The sequence below is a fragment of the Rana temporaria genome, chromosome 7 (genome assembly GCF_905171775.1).
Source record: "Rana temporaria chromosome 7, aRanTem1.1, whole genome shotgun sequence".
In the NCBI taxonomy this organism is placed as follows: Eukaryota; Metazoa; Chordata; class Amphibia; order Anura; family Ranidae; genus Rana; species Rana temporaria.
Window position 1 is genome coordinate 154,010,920 of NC_053495.1, and position 19,862 is coordinate 154,030,781.

The window sequence follows — 19,862 nt, forward strand, 5'->3', positions numbered from 1 at the left end:
TGAATGCTGTACTGTATGTGAACTCACGTTTAAGGCCCTATGTGTTCATGGAAAAATGCCGTAATACAAGCATTCTGCATTCAAGGAAATTGGTCCCTGGCTGCAGTCAACAGGGCTGGATGCTACACCTGTGCCTTCTGGGTGCACTAAAATTACAAAGGGGAAGCGCAACAGCTAAATCCCCCCTATGTGCAAGGGGCCTATTTGTTTTTAAGACCAAAAATTCTAGACACCATTCAAGTCACTTGCTGTTCTTTAGGACATGTTTACACTTGTGCTAGCCCTCTGAAGAGTAACTCAAGGTGTATCACTCTCCAGTGGATGGCTGACAGGTGGTGAGAAGGCTTTATGTTGCCTCTTTACTTTCTGTTTTAACCCCTAAAAGTCCTTACCACCACACCGCAACTGGCTTGGATTTGGTGGCTGATCCTGCCTGCCAAATAGGACAGGGAGGATAAACAAGCCCTTAATGAGCCCTCATCTAAACAAGCCCTTACATGCCTAACCATGACAGTGGTCCAGGGAAAAATATATTAATACTGTGTCTTTCACTCCACCTCCTTTTTTATCTATAAAGTGTGTCAAAGTAGAATTAAAGCAAAAATTTCTTTTGTCATTTTGTCTACTGGACTGTTGTTTGGACAGATTTAATTGAGTTATTCCTAAGAATGACAGGCCTACAATATAAAATGCCAAATTTCCATGCAAAATAATTGTACCGCTTTGGCATTCCAAAATCAGACATAATCATACCGCCAAGAAGGTTAATATCCAACAGCGTCACAATAAAAAAATAAAAATAAACATATGTTTACCCTCACATAGGTGTTGATTTACTAAAGGCAAATAGACTGTTCCCTTTGCAAGGGAAATTGCATTTTGCAGGATAATTTTTCCCAGAGCTTAGGCCCCATTCACACCTGGGCATTTGCAATTGCACCGTGATTCTGTCTGCAATCCTAAAACACTTTGCAAAATGGACAAATCACACCACGCTTATTCAGGTGCCATTCATTCTTAATGGCACCTAGACATGTGCAATTCATTTAGTTTCTAATCCGTTTTTTAACGAAAATTCGGAATTAACGAATTTTCGTATTAACAAATTATTTTCGGATTTCTGAAAATTCCAATTTTCGTATTTACGAAATTTTTGTTTTTCCGAATTTTTCAATTTCCGAATTTTCGGACTTCCGAAATTTCGAATTTCCAAATTTTTTCATTTCCAAATGTTTTTGTTTTTTAAAATTTTCACATTTTAGAAATTCCGAATTTTAGAAATTTCAAATTTTTTGTTTTTCGAATTTTCAAATTTCGAATTTTCGAAAATTCGAATTTTTCACTTTTCAAAATTTGAAAATTCGAAAATTAAAAAATGTGAAATTTCGAAATTGTAACATTCAAAAATCTAAAGTTCGAAAATCTAAAATTCGAAAATGGGAAATTTCCGAATTTTTAGAATTTCCATTTTTTTTTTCATTTTTGTTTCATTCGTTTTTTTTCCGGAAATTTCATTTTTTTTAGTTTTTTTCGTTTTTTGCTTTTTCGAAAATCCCCAAAATTTATGAAAAAATAAAAAAAACGAATGAAACAAAAACGAAACATTTTTTTTTTTAATTTCCGAAAAAATAAGAAAAACGAAAATAACATAAACTAAATTTTTTTTTTTTTTTTGGCAGTGCACATGTCTAATGGCACCTAAATGCGGATGCGATTCTGCTGTGATTGTTGCGTGATAAATCATGCTGCCATTGCAGCAAACTGCACTGTGCAAAGCTTGTCACCTCTTTTTTGGGGGGGCGACAAGCTTTGCACGATGCGGTTTGACACAAATGCAGCACGATTTATCACGCAACAAGCAGGGCAAAATCACACTTGTGTTTAGGTGCTATTGAAAATCAATGGTACCTGAATAAGCATGCTGTGATTTGTCAGTTTTGCAAACTGTTCTGGAATCGCGGGCAGAATTGCAACGATGCAAATGTCCAGGTGTGAATGGGGCCTTAGTGAATGAGGTGAAGCTGTGCTGACTTCCATCATCCAATCATGTGCAAGCTAAAATGCGGTTTGTTTTTATATTTAGTGAAATTTCTCCACATTGCCACTGGGGATGAAAATTCTCTTGCAAAGTGAACAGCCTATTTGCCTTTAGTTTAGTAATCAACTCCATAAGCTCTAAAAGGGGACAACACATACTATACTAGAGTATACTATACTATATCAGGAGACACAATTACCTTTTTTTTATAAACAAAAAAAGCTGAAAATTTTATTGCTTTGCAACCAAAGATGTGGAGTATTTGCAGAATATTGGCCAGATTCAAGTAGGGCGCCGCATCTTTAAGGCGGCGTAGCGTAACGTATTTACGCTACGCCGCCTTAAGTCAGAGGGGCAAGTACTGTATTCACAAAGTACTTGCCTCCTAACTTATGGCGGTGTATCGTAAATGTGGCCGGCATAAGCGCGCCTAATTCAAATGAGGATGGGGGCGTGTTTGATGTAAATTACTCGTGACCCGGCGTGATTGACGTTTTTCTTACGAACGGCGCATGCGCCGTCTGTGTACATATCCCAGTGTGCATTGCTCCAAAGTACGCCGCTAAAACGTATTGGTTTCGACGTGAACCTAAATTACGTCCAGCCCTATTCACGGACGACTTACGCAAACAACGTAAAATTTTCAAATTTCGACGCGGGAACGACGGCCATGCTTAACATTGACTAGACCAGCTATTTGATGGAATAACTTTACGCCGGAAAACGCCTTACGTAAACGGCGTATCTTTACTGCGACGGGCACGTACGTTCGTGAAACGGCGTGTCTAGGAATTTACATATTCTACGCCGAACTCAACGGAAGCGACACCTAGCGGCCAGCCTAAATATTGCACCCTAAGATACGAAGGCGCAGGCTGTCGTATCTTAGCTAGGTTTAAGTGTATCTCAGTTTGAGAATACACTTAAACTTACGACGGCGCAGATTCAGAGTTACGTCGGCGTATCTACTGATACGACGGCGTAAATCTTTCTGAATCCAGCTATATATTTGGGTAAAAAGAAAGATGATGTAAACTTTAATTATAATTTTTTTTTTTTTTTCAGAGCCACAGTCGTACAAACAGAGTCGGTTTTCTGGACTAATGTCAATAGTCCAACACTTTCATATATGGCGGTGCCCAGCAACACAGCTAGTTCCACAGCGAGCACCACTACCACCACTTCCGCCACCACTACCACTGCCATATCAGGTTCCACCACAACAACCAGTAGCACCTCTAGTTCCACTTTAAACAATGGAGCATCAGTTACAAAAACAACATCTATCAACAACAACCAGTCTAGTGGTGGATCCCAACTTTGTGTAAGTTTATTTTATCATTTTAATTTTACGTTGTTGTTTTTTTTTTTTTTCATTACAAGGAGTAATAGGGTAGTGTCAGGTACTCCTAGGTCAGATTTCAAACTCTATGGCCCCATACACACGGGAGGATTTATCCGCGGATACGGTCCAGCGGACCGTTTCCGCGGATAAATCCTCTCGAGGATTTCAGCAGATTTTAATGCGATGGAGTGTACTCACCATCGCATTGAAATCCGCGCCGAAATCCTCTGGCGATGACGTGTTGCGCCGTCGCCGCGATTATGACGCGGCGACGTGCTTGACGCTGTCATATAAGGAATTCCACGCATGCGTCGAATCATTACGACGCATGCGGGGGATCCCTTCGGACGGATGGATCCGGTGAGTCTATACAGACCAGCGGATCCATCCGTTGGGATGGATTCCAGCAGATAGATTTGTTTGGTATGTCAGCAAATATCCGATCTGCTGGAATCCATCCCAGGGGAGAAATATCCGCGGAAACAGATCCGCTGGAGTGTACACACCATAGGATCTATCCGCTGAAACCCATTTGCTGGGATTTTTCAGCGGATGGATTCTATCGTGTGTATGGGGCCTATGGCTTAATGAAGGCAAAACTATTTATTTTGGTAGTCCAGTTATTTTTATTTATTTATATATTTATATTTTTTTTAGTGTAAGGATTTACACGTTTAATCCTCCTGCTGCCAGAGCCGTGTTTATGTTTTTTGTAGACATGTTTAAAAATAAATTTTAGCCCTGAAGATTGCACAAACCCCCACACATAATATATTTTCTGAAAGTAGGCACTCTAGAGAACAAAATAGTGGTAGTTCCAATTTTGTGTATAACACAATATTACGGCAGGTCTAGGGAACCCAACATTTCAGTAAAAATTACACTTAAGTTAATTTTGGGGCACATAACCCCAATAAATTACCCAATTGTTTGGTAAAATATAAAAGATAAGGTTGCACCAAGTGAATAGATACCCAACATGTCAAACCTTAAATTTGTGTGAGCTTGTGAAATGGTGACAAGCCTCATTACTTTGTATTTTTCATAGGTGACAACTTAAAAGCCCCCTATAGGTCATCAGTTTACCATTACAGAGGAGGTCTGATGCTAGAAAAATTGCTCTCACTCCAGCGTGCGCAGCGATATTCATTATGTGTGTCACAATCAGAGTTTTCATGCATTATGTGTATCACAATCACGTTCTTACATGAAAATATGTGAGGGTGGGGGCCTCAAAACACATGTGATGATTTTTTGGTGACAAGTTCTTATTTTAAAATGTAAAATAAATATACAAATAAATAAAAATAATCATAAATAAATAATAGATAAATACAATAAATTAATACTAAATAATAATAATAACAAATGAATAATTAAATTATGAACCCCTAACCTTAACCCTCTAACCCTTAAAATATATATATAAAATAATAAACACACTAACACAAAATAAATAGATTAATTATTATTCCTATTATTATTATTATTATTATTATTATTATTATTATTAATAATAATAATATTATTATGTTTTTGAGTTTGGGTGTTTATTATATGTATTAATATTATTATCATTAATTTGTTTAATATATTTTTTAAGGTGAAAGGTTAATTTTGTATTTATTTATTTATTTATTTATTACTACATATTATTAATTTATATTATTTATGTGTTTTTTTATTTTTTTTATTCATGATGATTTTTAGTTATTTGTGTAATTATTTCCCTTAGTTTGCATTTATTTATTCATATATTATTATTAGTTTTATTTTTTTACAGTTTTTCATTTGAGCAGAAAATCATGAAAAAACGCATGACATTAATTTCTATTTTTTCTCCTCTGGCTTTTTGGAGCTTCAAGCTAGGTGTGAATGGGGCCTAAGAGGGACATCCAATACTATAAACCAGACTGTGGCTCTAAGGCCCCGTACACACGGTCGGACCGAACCGATGAGAATGAACCGAAGTTCAGTTTCATCGGACCAAACCGACCGTGTGTATAGGCCATCGATCTGTTTTCCTTCGGTCCAAAATTTTAAAACATGCTTCAAAACCGAACCGATGGACCGCTGCCCCATCGGACCAAACCGATGGTTAGTACAGAAAAGCATTGGTTCAAAACCCGCGCATGCTCAGAATCAAGTCGACGCATGCTTGGAAGCATTGAACTTCGTTTTATTCAGCACATCGTGTGTTTGACGTCACCGCGTTCTGACCCGATCGGATTTTGGACTGATGGTATGTACACATATCAGGCCGTACGGCCACTTCAGAGGTGAACCGATGAAAACGGTCCGACGGGCCAGTCACATCGGTTTGGTCCGACCGTGTGTACGGGGCCTAACTCTTTTTTGTACTTTCCAAATTGCAATCCCAATTCTGCTTCATAACATGGAACACATAGCTCCCAACTCTCCCTGATTTGGAGCAATGTCCCTCATTCCTCCTCATTTGTCCCTCGTTTTGGTCTGATCGATATAGATGTATATAAAATGCACTTTTTATCTATCAAAAAATGTTTCCCAGTGCTGAACCGTTCATCTGATTTCTAAATTGCTGCATTTGTAAACTCCAAAAGCCAATATAAAAGAATAGTAATGGTAAAAAAATACTTGTGGGTTTAACCAATCTTGTTTTTTTTGTACAATTCTCCTTTAACGGGCGTGGCAGGGGGTGTGTCCTATGCCTGCATACTTTTGCTGATAGGTGTCCCTCATTCCCATCTCAAAAAGTTGGGAGATACGGGAATGTTACCATTAAACGGAGAGTTAGTTTAAAAAAAAAAACCCTAGTCACATCAAACCTTCAGCCCTGGTTCACACTGGGTACGATTTGGAACGATTTGAGATGCGATTTGACATGTCAAATCGCATCTCAAATCGGCAGAGGCGTTGCTAGGGGGGTGCGGGGGGTGCGGTCCGCACCCGGGTGACACCCGCTAGAGGGGTGACACCATCCCGACCATTGAGGATTTAAAAAAAAAAAATTTTTTTTTTTTTTTTTTGCCGACATGCCCAGCGCCGCCGCGTGTGTGTCTTCCTCCGCTTCCCTACTGAGCCAGGCTCCAGCCACCTGCGAGCCTCAGCAGAGCTCAGCCTGCGCCTGTCACACTACACTGTGTGATGATGTGACGTGAGTCATATCATCACACAGTACTTTCAGTTTCTCCGCGCGGGCGGCACGGCTCAACTTCAGGACGTGTGACCTGCTGCCTTGACCTGCAGTCCTCGCTCTGTCTCCAGAATCGGGCGGCATAGAAACAGGTGCGTGTCCACCGCCGACCGCGGCATAATAACAGGTGCGGGGATGTCCATCGCCGGCCGCGGCAGGCATAATAGGAACAGGTGCAAGGGGGGGGGTCGCGGATATCCACTGTGTGCCACCAGTGAGAATAATGTCTCACCCCCCACCCCCTCTCTCTCTGTCTCACCCCCTCCCTCTCTGTCACCTCCCTCCTTCTCTGTCACCTCCCTCCTTCTCTGTCACCCCCCTTCTCTGTCACCCCCCCTTCTCTGTCACACCCCCTCCATCTCTGTCTCACCCCCCTCTCTGTCACACCCTCACCCCCTCCCTTTCTGTCACCCCCCTCTCTGTCACACCCGGGACACCCCCACCCCGCCGGATACTGGCTGTGGTGTGTCATCTGTCACCCCCCTCTCTGTCACACCCCCTCCATCTCTGTCAGACCCCCACCCCCTCCATCTCTGTCTTACCCCCCCCCCTCTCTGTCACCCCCTCTCTGTCTCACCCCACCCCCTCCATCTCTGTCACACACCCACCATCTCTGTCTTACCCCCACCCATCTCTGTCTTACCCCCACCCCCTCCCTGTCACCCCCCTCTCTGTCTCACCACACCCCCTTCATCTCTGTCTCACCCCCCCTCCCTCTCTGTCACCCCCTCTCTGTCTCACCCCACCCCCTCCATCTCTGTCACACCCCCACCATCTCTGTCTTACTCCCACCCCCTCCATCTCTGTCTTACCCCCACCCCCTCCCTGTCACCCCCCCTCTCTGTCTCACCACACCCCCTCCATCTCTGTCTCACCCCCACCTCCTCCATCTCTGTCTCACCCCACCCCCTCACCTGCACTCTGTACCCACCTACACTCTGTACCCACCTGCACCCCCCTGCATCTACCACCCACCTGCACTGTGCACCCATCCCTCTGTACCCCCCTGCACCCCCTTCACCCATCACCCACCTGCATCTACCACCCACCTGCACTGTACACCCATCCCTCTGTACCCCCTGCACCCACCTGCATTCTGCACCCTGTACCCACCTGCACCCCCCTGCATCTACCACCCACCTGCACTGTGCACCCATCCCTCTGTACCCCCCTGCACCCCCTTCACCCACCACCCACCTGCATCTACCACCCACCTGCACTGTGCACCCATCCCTCTGTACCCTCTGCACCCACCATTCACCTGCATCTACCACCCATCTGCACTGTGCACCCATCCCTCTGTACCCCCTGCACCCACCTGCATTCTTCACCCTGCACCCACTTGCACCCTGAACCCACCACCCACCTGAACTCTGTACCCACCTGCACTCTGTACCCACCTGCACCCACCACCCACCTGCATCTACCACCCACCTGCACTGTGCACCCATCCCTCTGTACCCCCCTGCACCCACCTGCATTCTTCACCCTGCACCCTGTACCCACCTGCACCCTGTACCCACCTGCACCCTGAACCCACCTGCACCCTGCACTCTGTACCCACCTGCACTCTGTACCCACCTGCACTCTGTACCCACCTGCACTCTGTACCCACCTGCACTCTGTACCCACCTGCACCCACCACCCACCTGCATCTACCACCCACCTGCACTGTGCACCCATCCCTCTGTACCCCCCTGCACCCACCTGCATTCTTCACCCTGCACCCTGTACCCACCTGCACCCTGTACCCACCTGCACCCTGAACCCACCTGCACCCTGCACCCTGAACCCACCTGCACCCTGAACCCACCACCCACCTGAACTCTGTACCCACCTGCACTCTGTACCCACCTACACTCTGTACCCACCTACACTCTGTACCCACCTGCACCCCCCTGCACCCACCTGCATCTACCACCCACCTGCACTGTGCACCCATCCCTCTGTACCCCCCTGCACCCACCACCCACCTACATCTACCACCCACCTGCAATGTGCACCCATCCCTCTGTACCCTCATGCACCCACCTGCACCCACCACCCACCTGAATCTACCACCCACCTGCACTGTGCACCCATCCCTCTGTACCTCCCTGCACCCACCACCCACCTGCAATGTGCACCCATCCCTCTGTACCCTCATGCACCCACCTGCACCCACCACCCACCTGAATCTACCACCCACCTGCACTGTGCACCCATCCCTCTGTACCCCCCTGCACCCACCTGCATTCTTCACCCTGCACCCTGTACCCACCTGCAGCCTGCACTCTACCCACTTGCACCCTGCACCCACCACCTACCTGCACTCTGTACCCACCTGCACTCTGCACCCTGCACTCACCTGAACCCTGCCCTCTGTACCACACCTGCAACCTTGCCTCTGTACCCCCCTGCACCTACCTGCACCCGGCATTCTGTACCCACCTGCACTCTGTACCCACCTGCACTCTGTACCCTGCACCCACCTGAACTCTGCACTCTGTATGTAGCACCCTCATGGTATTTAATGACCCTTTAGGACCCTCCCACACCCAGTTGCTGTGGCATGCTCACCCCCCCCACCCCCTACTTTGGAGGAAGGTGTGGTGCAAGGTTAAATTCCTGCACCTTTTCCCTGAGAAGAATGCCCTGGGTGACACTATCAATTAGCACTGCGGCAGGCTGGGGGACGATGGCATGAGAGGCGCATAATGCCCTACTGCCTATCCTGCTGGGGGGGGGGTGACACCATGTTTCACCGCACCGGGTGACACCAACCCTAGTGACGCCACTGCAAATCGGCGGCAATTGTCGGCAATGGCACTGTCCTAATCAGTGCGACGCCGCATCTGCGATTTCAAAAAGTAGTTCCTGTACTACTTTTTGCGATTTCGGGCTGCGATTTACATTAAATTGCTGCCGAAATCACGGCAAAATCGCGGCCGCGAAATCGCGGTGAAATCGTGCATTTTACCGCGATTTTGAATTCGCAGCAGTGTGAACCTAGGCTCAATGAAGTATGTCCAATGTTTAGAATGGAGTGGGGAAAGGTTAGAGTCAGTTTATTTTTTTCTGCCTGTGTCCCATTAGGGAGATTTAACTTCACTTCCTGCCTACAAAACCCAACAGGAAGTGAGATGAAATCTCTCCAAAGTGAGTCATCTGTCTCTGTTAGAGCATTGTCATCCGAACAAGTGTCCCAACTGGAATATTTTCGCTCACCTCCTGTTCTGGTGACAACTATAACATTTTCTCTCTAGCTCTGCAACAAAATTGTGCTTGTTTTTAGACAATCGGCAAGAGAAGCTAATGGATAAAAAGCTTATTAATATTTCCAAAAAAGTATTGAAGTATTTAATTATAAAATAATAGAAATTAATGTGGTTTTAACTTCACTCTGTGAAAAATAAATCGATAGACTTTGTTTTACAATTTTGGTTAATTTAACCACTTCAAAACCGCCCGTCGCTACTTCGAAGAGGAATACCGTTGTTATGGTAGCAGGTAGCTACCATAACCCCGGTACCCTCTTCAAGAGTGGGCGGTCCGGTTTCAGATAAAAGTGGTCTCTGTGGCGGATACGCTGCAAGATCACTTTTATCGGCAGCAGGAGAGGGCCCCTGTCCCGCCACTCTCCTGTGCCCTGCGCTGCTTACCAGAGCCGTCGCATCGGAGGAGGCGTTCAGATACTTTCCCTGCCTGGGTATGGAGACGAGTGAGGGGAAGATGGCCCCCACCCATCTCCATACCTCTGCAGGGCGGAAGTGACGTCAAAACGTCACTTCTGCCCAATGCTCTTAAAGGGCCATTTTTTTTAATGCATTTTAGTGTAAATATGAGGACTTTTTGACCCAAAATCTCATATTTAAGAGGACCTGTCATGCTTTTTCCTATTACAGGGGATGTTTACATTCCTTGTAATAGGAATAAAAGTGACCCAATTTATTATTTTTTTTACAGTGTCAAAATAAATAAAAAAAAGTAAAGTAAATAAGAAAGTGAACGCAGAAGTGAATGCATACGTGAGCAGTGTCCGCATATGAAAACGGTGTTCAAACCACACATGTGAGGTATCGCCGCGATCGTTAGAGTGAGAGCAATAATTCTAGCCCTGAAACCTCCTCTGTAGCTCAAAGCATGCAACCTGTAGAATTTTTTAAATCTCGCCTATAAAGATTTTTAAGGGTAAAAGTTTGTCGCCATTCCACGAGTGGGCGCAACTTTGAAGCATGACATGTTGGGTATTAATTTACTCGGCGTAACATTATCTTTCACAATATAAAAAAAATTGGGCTAACTTTACTCTTGACTTATTTTTTTTATTAAAAAAGCTGTTTTTTTCCCCCCCAAAAAAAGTGCGCTTGCAAGACCGCTGCGCAAATACTGTGTACAAAAAGTTTTGCAACAACCACAATTTTATTCTCTAGGGTGTTTGAAAAAAATATATATAATCTTTGAGGGTTCTAAGTAATTTTAGAACAAAAAAACGATTTTTAACTTGTAAACACCAAATCTCAGAAAGAGGCTCTGGGCTTAAGTGGTTAATTCGAGATTTTCCTAGCTTGTGACGGAAAATATTAAATATATGAAGACAGGAGGCGAGTATCTTATGCATTATCTTTCTTTAATAATGCCCATAGCAGAAATACAGTAAACATTTATTGTAACTTAAAAAATTCAAAGAACTACCCTTCCCAGCAGTCCCTGGGCCAGTGTAGCCCCTCCCAGACCGTAGCCTATATAAGGGACTGTCTGAGGTAACCTATTCCTCTTTCTTCATGCGAATTAGTGTAAACAGGAACCGAAAGTCCAATTAGACATCTCCGCGGCTGCCGGGAACCTTCCGACCGGAACACAACATCCGAATCTGGAGGAAACGAAAGGACAAGGCCAACACGGACCAACTTCATCCGGACCAACTTCATCCCAACGGGGACTATAGGAAACCCAAACCATTCGGAGCCGACCGGTCAGTTGTCCTCAGGAACATGGACCAACGGATTCAGTCAACTGCATCCCGACTCCGGATCTGGAACGCAGTAGGAACCTCCATCTGCGGTGAACTAAACCCATAGATCGAAACGGACAGCAATCCCAACGGGGCTAGTGAAAACGAACTCCCGGGGGGGAACCAGCCTCCGACTTGCAGGGTGCGTGGTTCATCAGTCTAGAACGAGAGAGAGACAACCTCGTGACAGGGTTGGGTTGGGAGGGAAGATACTCGCCTCCTGTCTTCATATAATTAATATTTTCCGTCACAAGCTAGGAAAATCTCGAATTATACATCAGACAGGAGGCTCATATCTTATGCAAGTTCAAAGCTATAACAATGCATATGACCAATAACAATCAAAATAATCCACAACACTGACATAGATATGTGTACCTCCTGTTCAAAGCGGGATTGGCGGAAAAGCGGTCGCTGACAACAGTCCGCCGCTATAGTAAGTCACAGAGGAAACCGGGAAGAGAGGATTAACGTAGGAAACGAGGAGTTGAAAGACTTGCGAAGATCGCAGCGAGGCTGTCAAGGACATATAAGTTTGTAGACAGCAGACCACATACAGTTGTGGATGTGCGGGGAAGAACGGGTAGAAAACCGATCGAAGTACCGTCTGGTCCAACGCACGACGGAAAAAGACTTGAGTCTCTGAGGCGAGGAATGACGCCTGGATATGTCCAAAGCCTTGACGTCTGACCCACGATGATGGAAATCAGACACAAGAAGACAGTAAGCTCGAAAGACAGTAACCTCAAAACAGAGTGTCAACGTCCCCCAGCCCGAGAACATGATCATGACCTTGGAAAAATCCCAAGTGTGCTGGTACATTGGGCTATTTAAACTTAACGCCTTCAAAATTGACACACCAACGGATCCAAAGAGTCCGCCAGATAATTGGCTATTACAGACCCTGGCGCTTGAACGGGGTCGACCCGTCGTTGATCACACCAAGTAACCCAGAGTCCCCAGGTAGATTGAGATGCCGATCTAGTCCCGGGGCCCAGTCCAAGGCAGGGAATCCCTAGCTGTTCCCGAAAGGTCGTAGTCTGCGACCGGAACCCCGATACTAACCATGTGAGGAGAGGTAGGATGTGCTTCGTGAGTAGAGGGTGCAGATCCCCGTTCGGACCAGCGAGGAGGTGGGGGGAATGAGGAAACAACCTGGGGAGTTCCGCCGTCATCCTCAGAAGGAGGGGAAACCATGGCTGCGTCGGCCACCACGGAGTGAACCGCACGACTGATGCCCTCCGGCTCGCTAAGTGAAGGAGGACCCTGAGGGTCACCGGGAACAGGGGAACGCGTAATGTGTCCCCTGTGACCACGTTTGGTGGAGGGCGTCCACATGGTGCGCCTCCGGATCCGGCCTCCGGTTGTAAGAGCGCGGAAACTGGTGGTTGATACGGGGAACGAGCAGGTCCATAGAGAAGGATCCGCGAAGTGAGCGAGGATCAGGGACCCTGACCGGTGCAGTCGCCAATCGTTGGAATCGGTCAGGTAACGAGAATCCAATCTGCCACCCTATAGGGATAGTCTGTGGCATATCCCGCAATCGGGACGATGTTGCATTCCAGGCAGACGTGCCCGAAGTCTTACTAGATCCGCTAGGATTCTGGATCAGGGGCCCACCAAGCGATCGACGTACCGGACTGCGGGTACGTTGTCCGAACGCAATAGCACACAGCAGATGGACGTGCGTGGCAACAGACTTCCGATGGCAAAAAAGGCCGTCAGGGGTGTACGTGTTGATGTGCAGCCGAGGGTTCTCTGCGGACCACGTCCTACCGGAGGACGAGGGACTGCACCGAGCACCCCAGCCGAGGCGGCTGGTATCCGACCCTATGACGAAATCCGGTGAGGAGTTGAAAATGTCTCGTCGTTCCGTTTGACGGCATGACGTAACCACTACCGTAGGTCCACCATGGCTTCACTTAGTTTGTATAGCGAAGCCCCTAGCGAAGATGTAGAGTCTCGAGTCTCTGGAGGGTTCGACAGTGAAGAGGGGCTGGAGAGTGGCCTGGATTGACACCGGGAACAGGCCGACTAAGCGAGTCAGTCCGCGTAAGGACACCCGCTGCTGCCCAGCATGATACTGATGTCTTTGCGGATGGCGGCTAATTGGGTATGGGTAGCCGAAGGATCGCTCGGTTGGTGTCCACCAAGAACCCCAAAACTCTATCTCCTGAAATGGGGAGATAATAGGTGTTCGTGATCTATGAGGAGTCCCAGATCGCGAAGCGATCCGACCATCCAGGAGGCGTGTTCGCTCGCTAGGCGAGGGGAATCAGCCATTAGAAGTAGGTCGTTCAAGTAGATGTTCAACCTCACCCTTGTTCCACAGGGCAGTAAGTTGGTGAGATTTCTCAAGCTCCCACCGGACGAAAAACCGCCTTTCTTCTTCCTGATCGGGAAGATGTTGTTGAGGAAGTTCAAAGAGAGCGGGTCCATCTCTACTATCGGCTGTTTGGTCCAAGGTCTAGCAACCTGTTGTCCATTAGGACGGTGTTTAGGTTTGAAAAACCAAATGGGATGGTGAACCAGGTATACGCCTGGTAATATAACTCCATTTGTCCTACCGTCTTAAAGATATCATCAGTTAGCGTGATCCCATTGTGCTAGGTCAACCGGCTTACAGAGGCGGTAGCCTGCTCACTAAGGCGTAGGGTTAGGTGATAGGTCCAGAGATCTAAGACCCAGTACTGTGAGGTCCCAAAGGCCCTCTCTATTCCCTTCCTGGAATACTGAATGATTATGGGATCCACCTCTGGAGTGAGCACCACCGTATTTGGTAATGGAAGGGTGAGTATTCCACCCTCAACTTGTCCGGTTAGCGTACCGATCGATCTCCGGCTCCAGCATTCGATCTATTGGATCACCTCAGGTAGAGGTGCCCAGTCACCGGAGTGTGGGTGGCCAATCACCTTCTGATCGAAAAATGGTACTCCACAAGAGTCCAATAAGGTTTTACCCTGGGACCTAGGGTTGGCGTCGTCATGGAGCGCCATGTGCCCACTGCTCACATAATCATCATCATTATCATCATCATTTTCATCCTCAGACTCAAAGGTGTTAGCCGCCTCGTACTCCGTGGACGACTCTGGAAGAGTCCACGAGGAGTCTGGCTCAGTCCGTCTAGCGGATCGCTGCCTCTGCATGTGCATCTCCCCGAGGCTCGGGGGTCGATTGGAGTCTGGGAAGGCAGTGGGTCGGCAGGCCCGGGAGGGTACTGCCTGGGGCATGTTATTTACTTCCCCTGCCGGGGAGTCCGTGGGTCGGCAGTCCTGGGAAGGTACTGCCTGGGGCATGTTATGTACTTCCCCTGCCGGGGAGTCAGAGGGTCGGCAGTCCTGGGAGGGTACTGCCTGGGGCATGTTATTTACTTCCCCTGTCGGGGAGTCAATGGGTTGGCAGTCCTGGGAGGGTACTGCCTGGGGCATGTTAATTACTTCCCCTGCCGGGGAGACGGAGGCCACATTAATGTGACGGCGCATACGGGACGCCATGCCCTACTCAGGGGCGTTATATCCTTGCCGGGAGATCCGGACATAGGGGTGCATGTGGGTTGGAACTAGTGTTGCTCACGAATATTCGCATTGCGAATATTCGACTCGAATATAGCATATTCGAGAAATCGCGCTATATTTCGAATTTCGCGGTGAATATTCGCAATTCCGAATATTCGCATTTTTTCAATTTGATTTTTAAAACAGATCACATCCTATCGACGTCTAAAAGCATTGCTGGGATGATTAGAGACCCTGGGCCGAGTAGCTAAGCTGAGGCGATCCTTTTATGTTGCCAAATTGAAAAAAAAAAAATTGCGATTTTTCGCTATTGCGAATGCGAAAATGATTGCGAATTTTCGATAACTGTGGTAGGAGAACTCTGATTGTCTCTGATGCAAAAGGGGGGGGCTTTGTGTATGTGTATGTTATGAATATTTGTATGTTTGATATTATTATTTTTTGTAAGAAGGAAAAAATTGCGCATACCTTAAAAAAGGGGAGAATACAGCAGCAACTCAAAAATGTTATACAACATAAATTAATACAAGACAGAAAATGGAGTCGCTCTACAAGAATAAAAAATATGTCTAGTGACAAGACATGTGGGCAAATTATAAAATAAGCAAGCGCAAATAACTTGTGAAATACACAGTGAAAAAAATATATAAAGAAATATAGTCCCAATAATAGAAAAATAATCTTTCATAAAAATGTCTTTGATATGTGAAGTGAAAAAAAGTCCAAAGCATGCAGCATGAACGTGTTCAATCTTCAAGGTGTTTGATTGACAAACGGCTGTGACAGATGGATAGAGTAAAGAATCACCACCAATGCAAAACACTTTTTATTTTCTATTGTAAAATATCAAGAATATTCTGAGCCAATCAGAGTGCTCCTTCCGCATTTGCCGAATATTCGCAATTATTTTGTATTGTAAAATATCAAGAATATTCTGAGCCAATCAGAGTGCTCCTTCTGCATTTGCCGAATATTCGCAATTATTTTGTATTGTAAAATATCAAGAATATTCTGAGCCAATCAGAGTGCTCCTTCTGCATTTGCCGAATATTCGCAATTATTTTGTATTGTAAAATATCAAGAATATTCTGAGCCAATCAGAGTGCTCCTTCTGCATTTGCCGAATATTCGCAATTATTTTGTATTGTAAAATATCAAGAATATTCTGAGCCAATCAGAGTGCTCCTTCCGCATTTGCCGAATATTCGCAATTATTTTGTATTGTAAAATATCACGAATATTCTGAGCCAATCAGAGTGCTCCTACAGCATTTCTCGAAATTGCGCAATAAATATCGCATTCGCATGTTGCGATATTTCGATAAAATATCACGAATATTCTGAGCCAATCAGAGCGCTCCTCCAGCATTTCTCGAAATTGCGCAATAAATATCGCATTCGCATGTTGCGATATTTCGATAAAATATCACGAATATTCTGAGCCAATCAGAGTGCTCCTACCGCAGTTATCAAAAAATCGCAATTATTTTCGCATTCGCAATAGCGAAAAATCGCAATCATTTACTTTCGATAAAATATCACGAATATTCGAATTTAGCGAATATATCTCGAATATTCGAATATATATTCGAGATATATCGCGAAATCGAATATGGCATATTCTGCTCAACACTAGTTGGAACAACCGATGCCCTGGTAGTCTGGACGGACCTACCGACCAGCTCAGGAACCAGTGCAGCACTGAGGTAGGTAGGGCCTTCCAGGGCTGCGTCCACCACTTCAGTGGCACCAGTAGGGAGTAAAGGATCTGTCGCCAGCCACAGGAGAGGAGTCAGCTGTCTGCGGACAGCACGGCCGTGCAGCACAGGAAGATACGGAAGTTATGTACTATAACTTGTATAGTAATTTCTATAATTCATTCAATTATTGTTATAATTTGTTTATTTATTTATATATATATATATATATATATGTATTTATTTATTCAATTATATATAAAGTATAGTTTAATAGTTTATATTTTAAAATTTGTTTATTATATATATTTATATATTTATTTATTTATTCAATCATATAGATTGTATAAATTATTTATTTATAGACATTTATGTTCATTGATTTATTTATTTTTATTTAATAAGTCAATAATTTATTCATTCGTATAATTATTTAAATTTATTATTTATTTACATGTATTAATATATTCATTATATGTAGAATAGACTACAGGGGAATAAATTCCCAGAACAAGAACTGATGTTTAATGTGACTGAAGGTGAAGGAGTGACAGAAGCAGGGGAGGGGAGGAATTCCCCACCAGCTAGGTGTGAGTGACAGAAGTTAGATGAGGGGAGATATTCCCGACCACAAGGGGAGCAAGACGTGAGGCTCGGGGCTGTAGTCTCGCGAGACTACGGCCTAACGTGATTCGCATAGATCAGTGAGATCTACACAGAGTTCCAACCATACAGCCGCCCGCACCCTGGCGTGGCGGCGATGGGGAGAGACGGCCTATCACACGGAGGATGGGGTCCCAGGACAGGTCCGCAGCAATGGCGCAGTCGATTTGCGACAATAGCGCAATTGGCGCAGGGAGATCCTCACCGCCACGCCCCCCTCAGAGATGAGACGAAGGGAGGTAGGAAAAAAGGCGCCGAGATGTTAAAATGGCGCCGTCCTACCTCCAGTCAGAAAACGAGCAGTGTGCAGAGCGCACCGGGGGGAAACAAAAGAAGCAAAGCAGCGGTATATTGTAAAATAAACAAATAAAGAAGCCCAATGACTGTAAGATGTACACATCAGAGGAAACCGCGTTCTCTACAAAACGGGTGGCACAGATAGCAAAGTGGGAAAAGCATACAGCAAAAACTAAACGTTTATCATTTTTAGAAATATCAGTTGTGCTTCATAAGACAGAAGGTTGATAGAACAACACACAGATGAAGGTCTGAGGGGATCAGAGGGTATATACAGATACAGGTGGTAGTTGAAGGGAATAGCGGAGGAGGGAAAAACCTCCGTAGCTGTAATAAAAGCCGGGGTGGGAGGGGGGGGGGGGATCCCCAGCACTCTGTGGAAAGACGATGTGACATTAGGATCTACACAAATTAAAAAGGCTGCTGATAACCAAATAACAAGCAAGCCTACATAAAAATTATAAACATAGAGTAATGTACTAATCTGAGTTCTGGCTATGAGCAGAAAGAAAGTGGGATATGTTATCCTCAGACAGTCCCTTATATAGGCTATGGTATGGGAGGGGCTACACTGGCCCAGGGACTGCTGGGAGGGGTAGTTATTTGAATTTTTTAAGTTACAATAAATGTTTACTGTATTTCTGCTATGGGCATTATTAAAGAAAGATAATGCATAAGATATGAGCCTCCTGTCTGATGTATAATTGTGAATTAATTCTGTACATTTTATATTACAGATCCAGAATTTTCAAGCATTCCTATTGTTTTGTCTTGTCGTGGTCGTTTCTTTCTTGGTACAATGAATGCTGGTAGTTTTCTTCAAGACAGAAGATGTGATGTCTTACATGTACTGTATATATATATATATTAAAATGATGATATGTCAATGGCAAGATGATTGTAGAAATACAGGATGTTAGTATGGCATATTTTTTGTATTTTTTTTTAGACTACAATTAAACAGGTATTGAGGTCCAAAGCCGAGAGATGATGTATCAACAATCTAAAAAAAAAAAAATGCATTGAAATTTTATCAATGGTGAAAAAAATTTAATAAAATAAAAATATTTGTTTATAACCATGCCAAGGCAGTTGTAATTTGCATGCAAAAATACAGTAGTAGTTTCATGTTCATGATATACAAAATAGTTGTCTACTTCTAGTATGGCAACTTTGCAAGCCAGGGGTGCCCAACCGCAGTGCCCTCTGATGTGGCCCACCACCTCCTGCTCTGGGATGGCGGGTTGGCAAGTCCAGATCGTGGGTTCCCAACCCGCCATCCCCGAGCATCAGTGTGAAGAATGGAGCCGGCACAGTACCCACTAGAAGTACAAACTAGCAGTACAAACCAGCAGTACACACAAGCAGTACCCGCTATCAGTACCCGCCATCAGTACCCGCCAGCAGTACCCACCAGCAGTACCCGCCATCATTACCCGCCATCAGTACCTGCCAGCAGTACCCACCAGCAGTACCAGACAGCAGTACCAATGATCATCAGGTTCTGGCGGGAATCGAGTCCCTGCACCCCCTGCAGAAGTGCAGAATCATGTATATGTACGTGATCCAGCGCACAGCTGCTGCCCTGTAGCAGTAAAAGTGCTATAGGGTGGTCAGTTTCGGTAAATCGAAAAACAAACATTTATTATATTGCTTTACCAATCCTTAGGCCCCGTACACATGTCCGAGGAACTCGACGTGCCAAACACATCGAGTTCCTCGTCGAGTTCAGTGTTGAAGCCGCCTAGGATCTCGGCGGGCCGACTTTCCTCATTGAACACGAGGAAATAGAGAACATGTTCTCTATTTGGCCCGACGAGTTCCTCGTCGGCTTCCTCGCTGAAAAGTGTACACATGACCGAGTTTCTCGGCAGAATCCAGCTCCGATCGAGTTTCTGGCTGAATTCTGCCGAGAAACTCGTGTGTACGGGGCCTTACATGCGACGGCTGCATTCACAAAGCAAAATATTTGTCCACTTCTAGTATGGCAACTATGTAAGCCATATCCAAAAAAAGGCAGGTGGAAGGTAAAGGACTAGATATTAGTGTTGCCTGTGGTCTGCCTGCAGCTAATCTTTTCCTCATTAGAGTCATTTCCCACTGAGCCACGGGCAGCATTAGCGGTAAAGCGCTGCTAGTT

The 19,862-nt window shown here is 45.3% G+C and overlaps 1 protein-coding gene across 2 annotated transcripts in view; it reads left to right on the forward strand.

Annotated features, from left to right (window-relative positions):
- Positions 1-18,745, forward strand: part of LOC120945782 (putative ferric-chelate reductase 1) — a 96,796-nt gene extending 78,051 nt beyond the window's left edge. For both annotated transcript variants that reach the window (XM_040360184.1, XM_040360183.1), the window contains exons 5-6: positions 3,104-3,362; positions 18,460-18,745. In XM_040360184.1, coding sequence (XP_040216118.1) covers positions 3,104-3,362; positions 18,460-18,525 — 325 coding nt within the window. In that variant the 3' untranslated portion in view covers positions 18,526-18,745. The remainder of the gene's footprint in view (positions 1-3,103; positions 3,363-18,459) is intronic.
- Positions 18,746-19,862: the final 1,117 nt, after the last annotated feature.